We start from the raw sequence: 19,302 nt of genomic DNA on the forward strand, positions 1-19,302 counted from the left end.
TACCGTTCGTTTCATGAGTATAGTTTATTTTTTAGTTTTTAAATTTTTTTCACTTCGTTTTTAACTGTTCTTATTTTTCAGTGATGGGAACATCAGATCATTTGATGTTCCCAATTTTCTGAAGGGAATACCAGATAATTTGGAAATGCTTCGGACAAGGGAAAGGTGAGGAGGACAAGGGGACGGGAGTAGAGGATGGTGGGGACAAGGGGACGGGAGTAGAGGATGGTGGGGACAAGGGGACAGGGGATGGGGGTTATGGTGGGAAGGACGAGGGAGTTGGGGATGGTAGGGACGAGGGAGGGGGGCAAATGAGAGGGGAATGGAGAATAGTGGGGAGGACAAGAGGACAGGGGATTGGGGGAGGAAGAGGGGACAGGGAAGGGGGCAATGGTAGGAAGGACGAGGGGACAGTGGAGTGGGGGGGATGGTGGGGAAGACAAAGGGACGATTGAGGGGGAATGATGGGGAGGACGAAAGGATGGGGGGAGAGGAGAATGGTTGGGAGGACGAGGGGACAGAGGAGTGGGGAATGGTTGGGTGGATGAGGGGATGGCGGGGGGGGGGGGGAATGGTGGGGAGGACCGGGGAAAAGGGAAAGGTTGCCGAGGCTCAGCAACACACATGCGTTGCCGAGCCACAGCAACGTGTGGCCGGGTACAACTAGTATATATATATATATATATAAAATGCTGAACTGTAATGCCAAGCCTGACCTCAAAAGGTTCCTTGAAGGTTGTAACAGAACCCATGAGCACCACACCAGAAACAAATACTTTTTTGATATTCCAAGAGTACACTTAATCAAACTTGAAATGCTCTACAAATCAGGGACCCAGAATGTGGAATGACCTTCCCAATCATGTTAAAGACTGTACCTCTCTCAACCATTTTAAGAAAAACTAAGCACTACCTAATTAACTCCCTGTACTACCTTACCCCTATAATGTCAACCCATGTCGGTAATTTTTAACAATGCTGTTCGTCGACCAAATTGTATTTTTGCCGTTTTTCTGCCATGTTCCCCCCTTTTTTATTTTTATATTTTCTCAACACATTTTATACTTTAATCTAAATTAGTATTAAGTTTTAGTCTTTAGCGTTTTTTCTGCCTGAAACGCTTTGCATAATAGTGGCTTTAGGCATTGTATGTACTAGCTCTATCTATAAATTCATCAATATTTGTATCACCCCTTGCATGTATGTACTTTACCTGAATAAACATTTGAATTTTGAATTTGACTAAACTATAGTACTGGCTACATTTGTAACCCAAGCATATTCCTGAACTTTGGATTAAAGAGGCATAAAAAGAAAATAAGCCAATACCTGCTCCAAACAACCTGGTGAAGCTGAAGCTACCTGGGACAAATAAGAAACCAGATGAGAACAGATACATCTAGAATGAAGAGGTTCTAAAGGATCTCTTTGGAACAGAAGATCCTGAACACTCAGTAAGGACAGGGTTCAGGCAAGATCTGGAGACACCACTTATTACACCACTTATTATACTCAAGTACAGTATTCCAGGACCAAGCATGCCTAAAGACAGCCCCCTCCCTCCCCCTTGCCACTCCATTACTAGTGTGTACCGTAAAAGAATCTACAGAAAAAAAAGGCTTGCCTGAGCAAGCTCTGAGAACACACCTGCTGCAGAGAAGATGCAAGTTAAGGTAGAACTGCGCACACACCTGTCCCACCTGTGCATTAGAACTCCAATCTCGGTCAGAAATATGAGAATCATTGACACTGGACTGTAAAGAAGCTGGGCCCCCATCAGAAGCCCACCGACTATCTTCACCAGAAAAGGAGACTGCTGCAAACAAAGAAAGTGCCCATCAGGGATAAAAAGAGCAAAATCCTCCCCTCTGGTGAAGAGAATGAAGCTCCCCAACCCAACAGCCAGAGGCAAGAGCCAACAAAGTAACTGCCTCAAGAATGATATCCCAGACCAAAGGGGAGGCCATAAACTGAGGAGAGAAAGGCGAAGATGCGGTCGAGCAACCAGGATGGCGTGGGAAGAGCAAGGTTTTCACCTGGCCAAGCAAGGTTGGCCAGGTGAAAAATTGCCCAAGACAATTTGCAGAATGGCACCAAAGAAGTATTTATGATGAATGCAAGAAACAGCAACTGCCAATGCCGAACAATAAGAGGCGACAGTATTAACCAGTCAAGAAACAACAACAACAAAAAGATAACCCGAACAGAGACCAAGGATAAACAATGGGGATGGGTGGGAACAGAAAAAGGCAAAACAAGTGCCAAGTAACTTCATCCTGCCTCCACAAAGACAGATGCAGGTGGGACATCAATAACCCAGCCACCTGCTCGTCATATAAATTACAATACTGTACTGTATACACAAAAAATTCCAGACAAATCGCCAAGAAAAAATTCGGACCAGTAAGGTATGTTGCCAGACTAATCTGTTGAAGAAGGCAGCGCCACAGAAAACGGTCTAGTCCAGACACTGGGCAAGAAGAGCTGGGAACCAATGCAGAGCTGGCCATCAAGGAGTCAAAAAGGACCATGCTCCCTAAGTATGGACTATGAGGCAGCAATTTATATCCACGATACAAATAGGAGCTGCTTCACATGAATTCTTATTCATATGTGAATAAGTTTGGGATATAAATAGGTGATTGCTCCTATTTATATCCTCCCCATCCCACTTATAATAATCTCTTGACTATATGAGGTGGGTCCTATTTAAATTATGGATATAAACAGGAGCTGCCTAGTATGGACTACAAGGCAATGTCTATTTATATAGACAACGTAAATAGGAGCTACCTCGTGGTCCAATAGACCTTTTGCAGTTTCCCTAGTTCTTGTGTTCGTATTGATACATACAATATGACTATTGATTCATTTGTACATACATATCAATGACAAATTTATGTATCGAGGAATAAATGAATGAATATATCAACAACCCAAGAACCAAGAAAACTGCACGAGGCCTATTTGCACCTATGAGGCAGCTCCTATTTTTTATTGCGAATAGAAACAAGAGCTGCCTCATATGGGCCAATAGGCTTTCTGCCATTTCCTTACTTTGGTACATGCATTCATTCATTGATAATGATTCATTGTACTGTATGCCTAACTACATTATCTTTATATTTATTAATGTTTTCAAGTTTTTTTTAATATGTAAATAAATCTAGTTATTCAACAAATACTATAGCAAATAAACTAACAGGTGTAAAAGCTATTGTGTAGACACCCAAGATAAATACAGAGTCGTCTGCTCTCGACCACAGTAGCTGATGGAAGGTCTGGTGTTGCCAGTTCTAGTTGGGCCATCACATGGTCAATTTGTTACACAACTGGTTACAATGTAGATATTCAATTTCTAATTTTCCATATATTTTGTATACAAAAAAATCTAGAGTATAATTAATAAATTCAATAATAAATTAATCTATGTATTTGCATACAAATTCTATAAATGCAGTAACAAATTTGGGATTTTTTTTATATGCATGGGTAGATATGGGTGCAAATCCTTAGAAACACGTTAGGAATTAAACAAATATTAATAGAAAAAAAAAAGTACATGTTTACATCTACAAGAGGCAGCACAAGCCATTCTATTTTCCAGACTAATAATAATAATAAATTATTATTATAATAATAAATATATGCTTGCCTTGATAGTCTTAAAAAATAGTTTCTTACCTGTAATGCACACGTTTGTGGCTCCCATTGCTTTAGCTGCGAGTAAATTAACAAGGCCAATTGGTCCTGCACCACAAATTAAGACACATGAACCAAGAGTGACTCCTGCACGTTCACAAGCATGGATACCAACACTCAATGGTTCCAGAAGGGCCCCCTCCTCTAATGTCACATGATCAGGAAGTCTGGAAAGGAACGTTACAAGTAAATGTATTTTTAAACTAATAATTGGTCCACAGACAAGTTTTACATACTGTAACAAAAATTAATTATGGTACCATAGGAATACAAGTCATTACTCCTTGCACTTATTATGCATTGTATTAATTTTGACATGTTGCATCACTATGGAATGCTGCACAAACTCAAATGTTATGATATAAACAAGTCTACCTAATCTCCCTATCTCTAGTTCCCAAGAATGCCTTAGCTGCACCTTTCAGTCTAAAACAAAATTCTTAATGCACTCACTCCCTGCCTTCACTGGGCATGTGTGGTCAAAACTTCTGTAACAATTACCCATTTCTGCTATCAAAGTTCTAGTTAGAGCAGACTGTATTGTAAAATATACTTCTGTAGTGTTACTAGTGCAATCTGTTAAACCATGAACTCGTAGGACAGATTCGTATTACTTGGCTCACAAGTAAACTTACTCAGACAGATCTCGGTAAAGTAGGATCCCCTGGAAACCCAGAAATAATTTTTAACATTTGTTGATCTGGAATACTGTATATTGTTTGCCTCGCCAAACTGTCTTTTGTTAACCAATTTGTTAATGTCATTCCAGTGCGACTAATTTACTGAAATGATGGGTACCTCCAGGTGATTGGAAAACTAAAATACTGCAACCTTTCGTTTATTGAAGGGGCCACATAAGGCTGGAGGTTAGGGAGTTTCAGAGATTATGTGGTGGTTCATATCCGTGAAATTTGGGGCTGCGCACGATACTGCCAGTGTATGGAATTTATGGACATCACCACAAGTGGCCAGGTAGGCAAACGAGTGCAATAATTATCAAGAGCCCAGGTTTGGTGGTCACTTATGATGCCATGGAAGGGTTTGGAAGGCTTTTAATTTTAATTATTTACAGCACTTCACTCGGTTGGAATTTTGAGTAGAGTTGTTTTGTTTCAAGTACCATAATATCATAATTTGATAATAACAGTGTTCATAGTAATAACTATGTGTGTACAGTAGTTTATTTCAGGCCATTTTGCTGCTTCAAGTGACAGTCTGCTGGAGTTGGCATGACATGTGTATATAGTGCAATGACAGCAAAAACACTTATTGTTCCAAGAATAGAATATACAAGTCACTAAATATGAGCACCATAGTTTTTAGCAGAGTTCCACATTTAAATATACAGATTCCTCAAATCACACTACTGAATAAAATTACAATAGTGCAAAAAACTAGATAAAAACCATTCAGACACATTGAAATAATTATGTAAAATTATATTTGCAGCAACTGCTGCCCCACACGACAGCTGGTGCAAGCATCACTTAGCACCTACTAACTATGCACAAATTGCTAGACTTCTCTGCTCCATCACAGCCAAAGCAAGGCACAATTGCTTCCCGTAATCAGGGAACAAACACGGTATAGAAAAAATTGGGGAATATTTTTTTTCTGCACACCACAAGATTGTCATATTAAACTAAAAAGCAGTGCATGGATTAAGGTCCTGCCTGAAATGATATGTATGTTACTGTAGTGGCTTGGTAAGAAAGTACCACTTAATCACCAATGTATGTACTTTCACAACTCACTGTACCTTCTTGTATACTGTATAAATAAACAAACTATTTGATTTGATATCCAGGTGCTTACAAGGTAGACAATGACCCTTCTCTACTTATTTTAAAAATTTTAAAAATTTATACATTAAATTTTTTAAGTACATTACTGTAACAAATATTTATATTATAGTACTGTAGGGTGAATAAAAATATTCTAAGCATTACAAATTATATATACTGTACTGTATATCAAATAGTGGAATGTCACCTAATATAAATTCAACAGTCAGTATAGAATAAAATTTGGCACAAGACAATTCTGTTTATAAATAGAGTTCAGGTATTACTTGTGACAAAAATCTGCAGCATGGGTGTAGTATCGGCAGAGGTTTCCATTGTCAGGTGGAGTTGCACAGAAGTATACATCAGGACATAAATTGTATCTGCCCTTTTTACAGAACTCACAAATGCGACATGGTACACCTGGCTCAACAGCAACACGATCACCTGAAAAAATCATTAATAGGAGTAATAAAAAAAAGAATGCCAATTTATAAAGCCACTTTGCTTCAATAACAGCAAAACTTGACAAAATTAATTGTATGAAACTACCAAGTTTTTTGAAGAGGGAATTCGGTGCCTTCCAATAGAGAACAAACAAATTGTAACCAAAAGACAAACTCAAAACTGTAATGTCTCATTTGTGCAACATGCAAATAATGCTACACTGTGGCAACAGAACAGAGGGCATAATGTACCGGGGGCCCTGACAGCAGAGTGGACAGTACTTTGAATTCGTAGTCCTGAGGTTCCGGGTTCGATCCCCGGTGGAGGCGGAAACAAATGGGCAAAGTTTCTTTCACCCTGATGCTCCTGTTACCTAGCAGTAAACAGGTACCTGGGAGTTAGACAGCTGCTATGGGGTACTTCCTGGGGATGTGGAACAAAAAGAAGGCCTAGTCAAGGACCGGGCTGCAGGGACGCTAAGCCCCTGATAAGATCGAGATAATCTCAAGATACAGCACCTCAAACTGGACAAACAAAGCGTCCACCACCAAAGGACACTCCTGGCCAAAATGAATAAAGGCAGCTGTAGACAAATGAAAGGAACAATACCCTTTTCCTGTAGCAAAGAGTATGAAAGTTGTCAACACAACTACCAAAAGCTAGAGCAACTCCTGAAAAAGTAATCCTCCACTAATGGAGTTGATAAATCAAGGTGAGGATAAAATGGAAAGGATCTGATCCAAGGACCAAATAAGAAGCTCCAAAAGACTAGTGGCCAGCTAGGAGTGAAAAAACCAGCAATGAATGTAATAAAATGCCTCTTTCTGGAAGGGCCTTCGTGGCTCCATGTTGCTAGCTGCACTAAGATAGCTCCATACTATCGAGTCTTGCCAGTCATTAAAAGCCTACTGGGAACCAGAGACGAATACCTGGTCCCCTCAAAGTGGTGCAGAGAGCAGGGGACGCATGATTGCCCTCAATGAGAGATCAAGGCAAGGATAAAAAAATAATGTGTCAGCCCATATAGTGTGCAGGTAGGGACATACAAATAATACTCCAAACACCTGTGTCAGGGGCAACGAACAACCTTCAACATCGCACAAGGCGAGAGAGGACTCTGAAGACACATCCATGATACCTCGAAGCCCACTGGGGTTTTCTAGGGCCTGAAGGGTGAGCAAGCCCTATGGGAAGCCCAGGCACTGGGGCTAGCTAATCCGGTAGAACCCTGTCTGTCAGCAGACAAACCGACCACCAGTAGCAGCTGTGACAAAATTTGTTTTTTCCTCTGTGGCCCCCTTGGGGGCAACAGATTTTTTTTTTACAAATTCAGTGATAACCTTTGTCAAATTATATCATGTTTTTATGTCTTTATCTATTATTATGTGCCTGCAGTAAATATTTTGCAGTTCCTCTTTCATTCAATGATATATGGCTACCATTCAAGAGATCAAGTCATCATCCTGCACCTTTATACGAGTTTCCAGAACTGTATTCCATTTCAAGATATAGTGATTCTATTATCACTATCTTGTCATGCCCTCTTGTCAACAAAAGATCAAGAATGTTGTTAAATCTGATGAGCTTCACTGCATGCTGTATAAAAACTGTCAGTCTTGTATGAGGTGAATAAATTGCTCTTTGCTTGTTTGTGATGCAGATTCATCCACTCTTGTGGTTAAATTTGCCTATTTTAAGTGCTTATGCCTCAGCTACTGCCTTTATTACATGCTGCAGGTCAGTATTTTTTTCTGTCATTGCTCTATCTGCTCTGAAACATTCTATTAATTTACTAACATTTTGAGCTATTATAGAATAAAACCAATTCCAAGCATAACATATCCTCTTATATAATATGCCCCCTGCTCTTTTTGGTCTTTCTTGAATGGTGGGTAGTACTCTGGAAGTTGTAATTTCCTATCCATAATCTCAATCTCCACGATTTGCTGATCCCAGGTAATGTCTGGATTCTCATCCTCAATACAAGTGCACAATGTCAAATTTATTTGCTGGGGTTCTGGTATTTGTGTACTATACTGTATAGGCATTTTAATGAACTGGCATTGTTCATCAAGGAAACAAATTATTCCTTCATTCTGCACATTCTATTTATTATTCCTATGGTTTTAAGCCTATTGTTAGTGGAGATATGAAAGAAAACCTAGGGAAAGTGGTGGGAGAGTTAGAGAACTTGAAAGAGTGAAAAATTTGTGATGATGAAGCCTCCTGGAGAAACCTTCGTTATGGCCATCCTTTGATGGAGCTGTACACTATTTACTATATAATAGTGATGCCAATTCACTCTGTTTTTTCAAATTCAAATGTTTATTTAGGTAAAGTACATACATACAAGAGGTGATACAAAAATTGATAGATTTATAGATAGAGCTAGTACATACAATGCCTAAAGCCACTATTACGCAAAGCGTTTCGGGCAGTTATTTTATTTGGACATTTTATTTTGAACGTCCAGTATCTTCAACCTTCTTTTTCCAGGCAAATGCCTCCCCCACTCCATGATAATAGAAAAATGGATAATACTTTAATAATAATAATGAAAATAAATATGAATGAGTATACATATCTCATAAATACAAATTCTAATGAATGAGTAATGCAATCAAAGATATTATTTGAAATTAAAAATAATATCTACATTCAGTATAAAAAAAAAAGCCCAGCTACATGTGATAAAGATACAATTTGAATGCTTATTAACAAGGATAAAGACTCCTTGTTCTTATCCCAGACATGAAAGTTTGTGCTAAGTCCCTCATCCAAAAGATTATACAGTACTACAACAAAGAATCATACCTAGCTTGAGAGTGGTAACATTCTTGCCACACTTGGCCACCACACCAGCCGACTCGTGGCCAAGCACCATTGGTTTTTTAACAACGAAATGACCAATGGCTCCTTTAGTCCAGTATGAAACATCTGAACCACAAATTCCAACTTTAGCCATTCTCAGGAGCACCTCTGAAAATATAAAATATTAATCACATATGTCTTAAGTATCCCTGAATGTACAGTACTCTAAGAGATAATTTAATGGCAAGATTATATAAAATTTATTACAAAATTTTAATTACTGTAACATTTATGCCCATGAGGTGTCATGCATCTTTCTTAATGAATTGAATCAAAGGACAGTCAACCAAGAAAATTGGGCAGCTAAACATTTTGGGTTCATATATTTTTAGTCTAGGTTTACAGACTAAATGGGAAGGTATCAAATCTAAATATTTTAATAGTTAAACTATGTTTCTGAAAGCATTGGTCAAAGAAAATTTTCTTCCGGTAATCTTCATCAAATAAAAATATACCTCTTATACAATTTTGGAGTATGCATTCTAAATACAAATTTATTCATAACTTTAGTTTTCTTCGATATCCTACATATTAAAAGAATTTTAAACCAAGCACCGATTTATTCTACAATTTGAGTCTTGGACTTCAGACACTGAGACTGTTCTTCAGTTGGGCAAGTCATCCCTTGTGTGTTATTACTTTGCACCTGCTTCATCCGTCTCACTTTGGCAAAGAATTAGCTTCTACCTGCTATACACAATTTTAGTAATTAATTTTAATATGTGATGGACAATAAAATTATATTAATACAGTACTGTATAAACCAGTACCTTTCAATAGCATTGAACTCTTTTAAAATACATATATCCCAGATAAGAGCATAGCTATAGAACACTGGCGTTGTTCTATGGCGTTTAGGGAGTGTCTAAGAATAATGGTGGTCACCAACATGAGTCGGTGGCAATCTGGTTCTTTATACACAGTATCTCACAGTGGGCAAGGATTGTTAAGGTTTTCTATGTTAGCCATTTTGTAGGTTTTTTTTTTAGTATGGTGTTGCACACTTATTTTTCCATCTTTAACAAAGCACTGCTCGTTGTAGTCTTTAGGAAAGGGGTTGCCTGTTCTTAGTCAAACATTCATTAACATACTAAATTTGTTCTAATACGGCATCGTTTATGTATGTTTTCCCCAAGATAAACTTCTTGTCAAGGAAAATTTTCATTTTATTTGGACTAGCTGTGTTTCCCACTATGCACTCTATGTCACTTATGTTAATGTTATAAATCAGCTGGTCAAATAGTTGTTTTTGCACCAAGGTAATGCCATTCTTGCATCATATTCCCAACGCAATGCTTGTGTCATGATCACTACAAAAACATAAATTTCTAGTTTTCTCTTTTAGAGAAAACATGGTTGTCTCAAGATACTGTTGTTGAACATGTAGGTTGTTTACTGTACAGTATTTGATTTTAGAGTTCCCCAGCACTTCCCACAGTTTCTTATTAGCCACGTTAGACTTTAGGTTTAAGACTTCCGTCTTAAGTATTTACTTCATGTTTTAGTTTTTTCCCACTGTGCATTCTAGTTTGTTTTTATTTATTCATAATTTAAGCTTTGATTATTTTGGCTTGACACTAGAGGAACTTACATTTTCTTAAACCATTTGTTATCCTGCCATTGCATAGAATTTCATGTAGGGGTTGGTACTCAAATTAATAGAGTTGGTTTTGCAGTGGAAAAACTCAGACATTTAATGACAACATACCAACTCCAGTTTGTTGATTAGGGAAGACTCCCACAGGCCCCTTTAAGGGTCACAGTACTCACAGTACCCCTCCTTGTGTTCTGTTTGCCTACAGGCATACTATTGTGCCCTCTCATCTGCGAGTTCCTCATTTTGTCACTGGTCATTATTTCTTGACGTTATAGTTATTCAGAACATCTGTAATTTGTTTTGGATAGAGGTAGCTTTCCTCTGCCAGCATGCACTGATCCACTTTGGCAATAAGTTTGAGGTGTTTTGGATTGGTTCAAGATGTTCTTACTTTGTTTTGTCAGGGACAGGATGCCCATGTATATATATACTTTAGGCTTTTATCAAAGTCCTTCCCTCCCCCTCCTCCCCATGTCGAACTACTGAACCTTCCCAGGATGCAACCTTACAATATTTGCCTAACTCCTGGGTACCTATTTAATGCTATGTGAACAGAGTTATTAAGCGACATTGTACCCAACCATGTCTTTTTTGCCTGGGAATCGCACCTGGAACCCCTGATTGAGTCGAGAATGAAGCCAACTGTATTATGTATATACAGTTGTTATATACTTTATATTTATATAACATGGTGAGGTTCTATACCATCTTTGAGTCAGTGGAAGTTGTGGAGCTCTTGTGTTGCCAGGTGTAAAGCTTTGTCATCCGATCTGATCATAATCAATGTGATTAAAAATTCTAACTAAATCGACATGAGGCAGCCAGGCTTTTCAATAAAAGGGATTACAGTATCCTAGTCTGGAAAATATCTCCACTTTCCAGCATGATAGTAAATCATTTTTGAAGTCCTGGCAAAAATCAAGGTACAGTACTGAATTTGTATTTAAGTTTCTCCAGTGTTGGACATTTTTCCAGCAATTTCAAGTTAACTAATCCAGTATTTTAGACAATTTAACAGACTTACCATCTGGACCTGGTTCAGGAATTGGACGATCTTCCTGAAAAATAAATTATTTTAAATAAAAATTAACAGCTGCCATTTAATGTACTGTATTACTGAATTGTAGAAAATGCATCATATTTTGAAAGAAACCAGTTAACCAGACACTTTGCACTCCTGATGTTCTACCAGACATGGAACTTACAAGACCACTCAAGCCTGATGGTGAATATGATGACTATCTTGCAAGCCCTCTGCCTACAGAACAGTGGAACCTGGAATCAAGGACCTCCATTTGGAACACACTTTCCATGCCGGATTTACTCAACCGACTCGAAAAAAAAAAAAAAAAAAAGTTCGCTGAAGTGGGGGGATGTGTGGATTTGCTTAGGATGTTGGGACTGAGTGCCCAAATGGAGGAAACATTACAAGTAATAATTGGGGCCTTGTGAAAGCCACTGAGCATATTTGAAACCAAATTATCCTACTTCTTTTTTACTTCCAGTTACAGAGGTTTTTGTTCAGTAAAACATGGGCCCCTTTTCCTTTTTTCCTCTGAAAATGAAATTAAGAGCCTTGGAGATGAAAAATTTGCTAGATGTGGTCAAATCTCTTTACAGACAGGTTCTCTTTGTTGTTGCCCTTCATATGAATGGTTGTAATTATAGTTTTGCTCTATGAAATTTATCCATAAATCATGGGAAATATTAGGGTATAAATGGTAACTTTTAATACTGCTCCAATCATATTTTTACTGATTTTCACAAATGGGCACAACATAAGAAATAATTAGGGGGCTTTGGGAAAGCCATCGAATATACAATATTTAAAACCAAGTTACATGTACAGTATATGGTTGATCTTAATATCAAGAATTCTCTGTGTTTTGCTCACAAATATGGGTCCAGTTTCCTTTGAAAATGATGTTTCAAGGTTATGGCATGGAAAATATGCAAGATGCAGTTAAATCTCTTTACAGACGGGTTCTCTAGGAAGTTGTCCTTCATATGACAGGTTGAAATCAAGATTTCGCACATTAAAATCAGTCCATAGGGTCTGGGAAATATTAGGGTATGAATGATAACTTTTAATATGACTCCAATCACATTTTATTATTATTTTTGTAGATGGACTCAACATTCTAAGAAACAGTTGGAGCCTTGGAAAAACTATTGAGAATATTTAAAACCAAATGCTATAGTTTGTTTTAATTTTGAGTTGGCAAGGTTTTCGTTCACTCAGGTATTATAGCCTTGCCATCTTTTGAAAACGAGTTTTAAGACTGGGAGTGGAATAAATGAGCTAGATATGCTTAAATTCGGTTGGAGACATGTTCTTTTGGTAGTACAGTCTATTATATTATAGGTTGAAATGAAAATTTTGCCAACTAAAATTAGCCCATAGGGCATGAGAAATGCATCCTGGAGGTATCTCCAGTTGCAACAAATTCCTCACTGCAATGAACTGGGCTCGTTCCCATACAGTTTATTGAATCAAAGTTGTACTGCAAAGGGTGTTTATGTACTCCATAGAAATAATTTTGTACTATACTGCATAAACTCCATTACAGCTCTCCATTTGGTGTTCAAGACAGCCACAGGTCCACAATGCACAACCACAATGTTGTGTCACTACAAGGACACAATGTATGTGTGCCACAGAACTGCACAGTGACAAATGGTTTCATTAGGACAAAAGTACGGAATTAGGACAAAATGACCTGGCCGACAGAATTTAATGCAAATAAATACCAGGTTACGGAATGTGTAGGAGAAATTTTATAGGCCACACACAACATACAAATTGTGTGGCAAGGCTTTAAAGAACTCTGATAAAGATCTAGGGGTGGTCTTGGGTAGAACACAGTTACCCGAGGACCACAAACAACACTGTGCGAGGAGCCTATGCCACGCTTTCCAAATCCAAAAAGTTAATTTTTTAAATACAGTACATAGATGGTAAAATATTAAAGAAATTGTTCACAACCTTCACAAGACCAAATATGGAATATGCAGTGGTTGTGTGTGCCAGTATCTCAAGAAGCACATCATTTAACTGGAAAATGTGTAAAGACAAGCAACTACCCAGTAAATGGTTTCCTGAACTGAAAAATAAGAGCTATGAAGAGAGGCTGAAGGTATTAAATATACTAAAGCTAGAAGAAAGAGGTGATATGATCACTACATACAAAATAGTAACAGGAATTGACAAATTAGCAAAAGAAATCTAGAAACCTGCATCTTCACAAAGTAGAGGCCAGACACAAAGGAAAAAAGCTGGAAAAAAAGGGTAAATTTCTTTTTGTTGCAAAAAGAGTGATAGATGGTTAGAAAAAGTGTGGTGGTGGTGAACGCCATAACAATTAGTACAGCAGTTTGAAAAAGTCATATGACGGCACCTGGAAGACAGGACAACAAGCATAGCCCTCATCCTTTAACTACACTGTTTATTACACTTAGGTATTTATGTCAATGAATAAAGAGAAACTGATGTGGTACAAGGTGTGGATCTGTCCAAGGGCCTTGTGATGAATGTGGTAGTCACTCTTGCATGCAAGAGCATGGACCTGGCAACACCTTTGGACATCAGTATTCGCACACATTTGAGAAGGATGTTTCCCTTGGCTTTGGGTCTGACATAACTCCAGGATCTTTGACGAAACTTTTCCCTGCCTCTGAACGAGGCACACCTGCTTTCGAGTGCACCTTCATGTGGGGATAGCCAGTGGTGTCCAAATCAGTAGGATACAGTTGAACATCCATACAGCCCAAAATTTTACGAGATTTGTACAAGAATCTGGAGTACAGTACTCAGTCCCTTACAGATCTCTTCACTGTCTAACTGTTGTTGGAACCATTATGAAGGATAACTGCCAAATATAAGATACATTACTGCCCATTCTGGTTTATTGAACATGCCCACCATTTGAAAAGGCTATAGTTTCCTACAGTGGAAGTGAATTTAAATACTCTAGTTGAATTTAAAATTATTATATCTCTGAATACGATATCAACATTTCTTTACCTTACTTTGCCCAAACTAAAATTATTATTTTTTTTAATTTTCCTTGAATTAGAAAACAATGTTTGATATAAAAAGAAATAAAATATTTTAATAACTTTTTATGTGCCCCAGGACATCAACATAATTTAGAGGGCACAGTTACAGAGTTAGGGGGGCACCAAGTTTTATTTTTTTAATATTTCTCGTTTAGTATCATTAGAAAACCTAAAATAAGCAAGTAATTATTAAAAGAATGTACCAAGCCAGGAAACCTATGTACTGTAGTACAGTTAGAAAGCCTAAATTATTAGCAACATTCTGAGCTTTGAAAGAAATCTATCAACTAAGTATTATATTGTTTAACTCACTCTTGACCACACCAAAAAATGGCAATAATGGTGTGTTAATTTTTTTTCTTTCTTTTACTATGAGATATAAAACAGATTACAGTAATTAAATGAAAGTCATTGGAAGATATATACAAGTTAGAGGCATCCATCAGTCTCGGGAGACTGAATTTGCACTCTGGTTGTCGGCCTGTATATTAGAACTGTATCCAAGTTATACAGTATAATTAAAAGGGACATTGTTAATGATCAGCAGTCCCCGTGGCGCAGTGGTAAAACACTCACCCGGCGCTTCGCAAGCACTTTGGCCTGTGTTCGTATCCTGGCCAGGGAGGATTGACTTGGTGCCAATCCTTAACTGCAGCCTCTGTTAACCCAGCAGTGAATGGGTACCCGGTTGTAAACAATTTGGCGGGATTATCTTCACGAAAGGAAGGCTCAGGTGTGGTATCAAGGTTTTATGTCAGGTGCGAGATCCTTTGAATTCGGCACACCTCAGGGAGGAGTGTCGAGTCCCACCCTGTTTAATGTACTAATGAATAAGATAGCATCTGAGAGAGACTCAAATGGGGTAACTCCGATCATATATGCCAATGATATTTTGTTTCAGGGCAAAGATATTTCAAAGATTCAAACGGTGTTGGATAATTTCGGAAACCTGTGTCACCATACGAGACTGGTGGTTAATGAAGACAAAACTAAGCTTGAATGTAGAAGTCGGAGGCCCATTATATTGAAAATAAACGGTAAAAATATAGAGAGAGTTAATATATATAAATATTTAGGCATATATGTTTGATATACCCACGAGAGTTTGGAAGCTGAGATGAACAGACTGTTGGGTCAATGTCGGAAGAGATTACAACCTCTGAAGGCCTTGGCATGCTGTGGAAAAGGAGTGGGAGTCCCTGTGCTACGAATGATATACTGTACTTGAGTACTGTAAGAGCCATTATTGATTATGCTGCACCTGTCATTTCTTGTTTTGGTACAGGTAGGATGGGCAAATTGGAGAAGGTACAAAATGAAGCCATGACAATTATCTTAGGATGCCCAAGAAATGCTATGATTGAGATAATGAGGATGGAGTTGAATCTGAAGAGAATTGGCGATAGAATTTCAGAGATAAATGTAGCCTCTGCCATTAGATTAATGCGAGGTGGGGGAGCTAATGAATTAATCCTCTTGGTTCAAAAGGTGGGAAGGAATGAACAATGCATCACAGAAGACAGCACCGCTACTGTGCCAGGCAAGTTAACTACGGGCTCACCATAACCCGTGTTACTTGCCCCACTCCTATGCCAGGTAAGTTATGGGCTCACCATAGCCCGTGCTACTTGGGACTTGTTCCGAGTAGCTAAATCTATAAGAACAACGAACAATGCATGATAAAGAAGAGAGGAAATATGGAGTACTTTATGTTCTAATGTTATAAAGTATGATGTTATTACAGAGTGTATTGCTGTGCCTAAGAGACAATTCACTCCATGGGAGGATTGTAATGTAGATGTAGTAATTATTCCCTTGCAAAAGAAAAGAAGTATGTATGAAATAGAAGAGCCAAGGGCAACATATGACTGTATAATTAGAAAATTACCTATAGAAACACTCTACATGTATACTGTGAGGGGTCAGTAGCTAGGGATGGGAAGGCAGGATGTGGAGTCTTGATCAAGGAGTACACTGACATCGGCACTGTAGATACTGTTATTGGACACCCCTTAACTGACAGTCTCTCCAAAGCAGGCTGAACTCCAAGGCGTATTAGCAGGATTACAGGAAATAGTCAAATGTGGTAAAAAAATGCCTGCTTTTTTATTGACAGTAGAGGAGCCTTAGAGTCTTTAAATAGCAGATGCCCAGTATACCAGAATATTGTGATAGAGTGTAGAGAAAATGTTAAGAAATTAGAAAAAACTGGGTATAAAGTAAGATTCATGTGGATCCCTTCACATGTGGGAGTACTGTTGAATGAGGTAGTAGATGAGATAGCGAAGACAGCCACGGAAAAAACTCTTGTTGACGTTGTATGTCAGATAATCTTAAAGCAAATAAAAACAAGAATCAAGATGATCCAAGAGGGTGAAGAAATGGTAAAGAGAATGGCAATGGTGGACAGTAGTAACACACTTAATAATTATTCAATAATAAATACAAATTCGTCCTTCACCTATGATAGAAGAAAGTCTACGTGGAAGGATTCAATTTACATGAGATTAAGATTAGGATACAAATATATCTGGCACTATGGTGTTGATGTCAGTGAAAAAGATAAAGGGTGTAAATTATGTAGTATGCCGCACGCCCACACCTTAGAACATTATGTTTAAATGTGTCAAATTATTAATAACTATAGAAATAAGGAAATAAGTAGTGTACCACATCAAATTGTTTGGATGTGTGATAATGGTATGATAGACAGTATACTTAGGAGCTACAAGAATTTTGTCCCAAGAGTGTAACACATATGCGGTGCTTACTATATTAACCTGCAATGTTAAATGGGACACTTGTATTGCGATTTGTGTATTTGTACCAATTGAATTTGTGCACCCCTTGAGGGACTTGAAGTAGAGGGGGGTAGAAATAGCCTAAGCTACTCTATCCCTTTGAGATATATTTTTTCTTGTCTCGATAAACATACTTGAACTTGGCGGGTCCGGGGAAAAATTAGGATCAAGGATCTGTTCGAAACGCTATGCGTACTAGTGGCTTTACAAGAACGTAAAAACTTGTGTATATATATAAATGAAAAAGCGAAAAATAAATTGATGATGCTGCATTTTTGACAGCGAATTTAAAATTTAACTTTTTGGGGTTATCCAACAAAATATTAATTTTTATTAAATTTTGGTTAAATTTTCACACTACACAGAAGGCTTTACAAATTATACAGAGAATATTATGCAAAAAGTTATTTTATTTTAAATGAGACATTTCCAAAAAAAAAATTGGTTTAATTTGAAGTTACAGTATTTTAAACACTATTCCTAGTAGCTAAAGTTGTTTTAAAGACTAAATATAAATTTGAAAACATTGAAATGTAAACATAACTGGTTTACTATCACTTTATTACTTACTATTACCCAACTATTAATGTGATTTGAAATGTACGACACATACAGCCACACTATACATTGTGGACGAACACCCATAACCCTTCAATGAATTCTCGCGTCAAGAGAAAGTAAAGTTACTCACAAGCCTCAGATCATTTTTGGCATAGACCACTAAAGAGAGGTTGTCCGTCGTCATGATAGCGAGCACACACCGCCTGTCACACCACCTGTCACCCCGTGTGTATACCCACTGGCACTGATGCCCAGCTGCTGGGCCTCGGGGAGCACACCTTGCCTCCAGACGCTTAGCTGACTCTGGCTTAAGCTTAACTTAAGTCCCAAATTTCAATTCCATACTCTTTCTTTCTACCTCTTACTTATATTTATTTGTTTCTTTCTACTTTTAAAATACAATTATATGCTAATGATATATAAATGTGATTATTACATAGCAACACATGAGTTTTATTAGATCGCGACACACTGCATCATATCAGCTGAAGTTGCGTGACGTGCGCAACAACAAACCCCCTCCCCCCCCCCGAGCACTCCCCAGATATTAAACTCGAAGTGTTTGTTTACTTTAGAAATTAAGAGCTATTATCTCAGAATAATTGAGCTTGATCTCCCTGCTGTAAGTAGCAATGTTAACGCCTCATTTAGGCTATGTAGCTATAGGCCAATTATCTCCATCTCACTGTGGAAAAATGCCAGACCACTGGAACATTATCTAACACAGTGCACAGTTACTAACCCGTTAAGATTTCAACTTAGATTCAACAGAGCAGAAGAAGTTGTTAAACACTTATGGCAAAATCTTACTGAAGCGACCATACGAGTCATAAATACTCATACTCCGCCTAAGTAAAACAGACACAAGCAACAGTGGGCCAGCCAGAGGCTTAGGGCCCACACAGGAATATCCCTGCAAAAAAAAAAAAATCTCCATCCATGCAGTGACCTTCCATGCCCAACCACTTAGGCTGGACGGTCTGGCTTCATGCAGGTAGGCGTTCAATCCCCGACCGTTCAAGTGGTTGGCATCATTCCTTCCCCCTGTCCCATCCCCATTTTTTTTTTTTTTTTTTTTTTTTTTTTTTTTTTTTTATATATATACAAGAGTTGTTACATTCTTGTACAGCCACTAGTACGCGTAGCGTTTCGGGCAAGTCCTTAATCCTATGGTCCCTGGAATACGATCCCCTGCCGCGAAGAATCGTTTTTTCATCCAAGTACACATTTTACTGTTGCGTTAAACAGAGGCTACAGTTAAGGAATTGCGCCCAGTAAATCCTCCCCGGCCAGGATACGAACCCATGACATAGCGCTCGCGGAACGCCAGGCGAGTGTCTTACCACTACACCACGGAGACTGCAAAATCCTTATCCCTGATTGATTGATGAAGATTAAGCCACCCAAGAGGTGGCACGGACATGAATATCTCGTAAGTGGTAGATTTTGGGGAAGTGAATGTGATCTTTGGTCGTGCATT

General features: G+C 38.2%; 1 protein-coding gene across 2 annotated transcripts in view; it reads right to left on the reverse strand.

Moving 5' to 3' along the window:
- LOC123772142 (sorbitol dehydrogenase) overlaps positions 1 to 18,107 on the reverse strand; it is a 31,813-nt gene extending 13,706 nt beyond the window's left edge. Inside the window, exons 1-5 of one of the 2 annotated variants that reach the window (XM_045765160.2) lie at positions 17,953 to 18,107; positions 11,426 to 11,459; positions 8,748 to 8,912; positions 5,774 to 5,933; positions 3,685 to 3,869 (exon numbers count right to left, since the gene is read on the reverse strand). In XM_045765160.2, the coding sequence (XP_045621116.2) occupies positions 3,685 to 3,869; positions 5,774 to 5,933; positions 8,748 to 8,912; positions 11,426 to 11,459; positions 17,953 to 18,006 (598 nt within the window). In that variant the 5' untranslated portion in view covers positions 18,007 to 18,107. The remainder of the gene's footprint in view (positions 1 to 3,684; positions 3,870 to 5,773; positions 5,934 to 8,747; positions 8,913 to 11,425; positions 11,460 to 17,952) is intronic. The other variant, XM_045765161.2, reaches the window with a different exon arrangement.
- Positions 18,108 to 19,302: the final 1,195 nt, after the last annotated feature.

The sequence above is a fragment of the Procambarus clarkii genome, chromosome 69 (assembly GCF_040958095.1).
Source record: "Procambarus clarkii isolate CNS0578487 chromosome 69, FALCON_Pclarkii_2.0, whole genome shotgun sequence".
NCBI classification, from domain to species: Eukaryota; Metazoa; Arthropoda; class Malacostraca; order Decapoda; family Cambaridae; genus Procambarus; species Procambarus clarkii.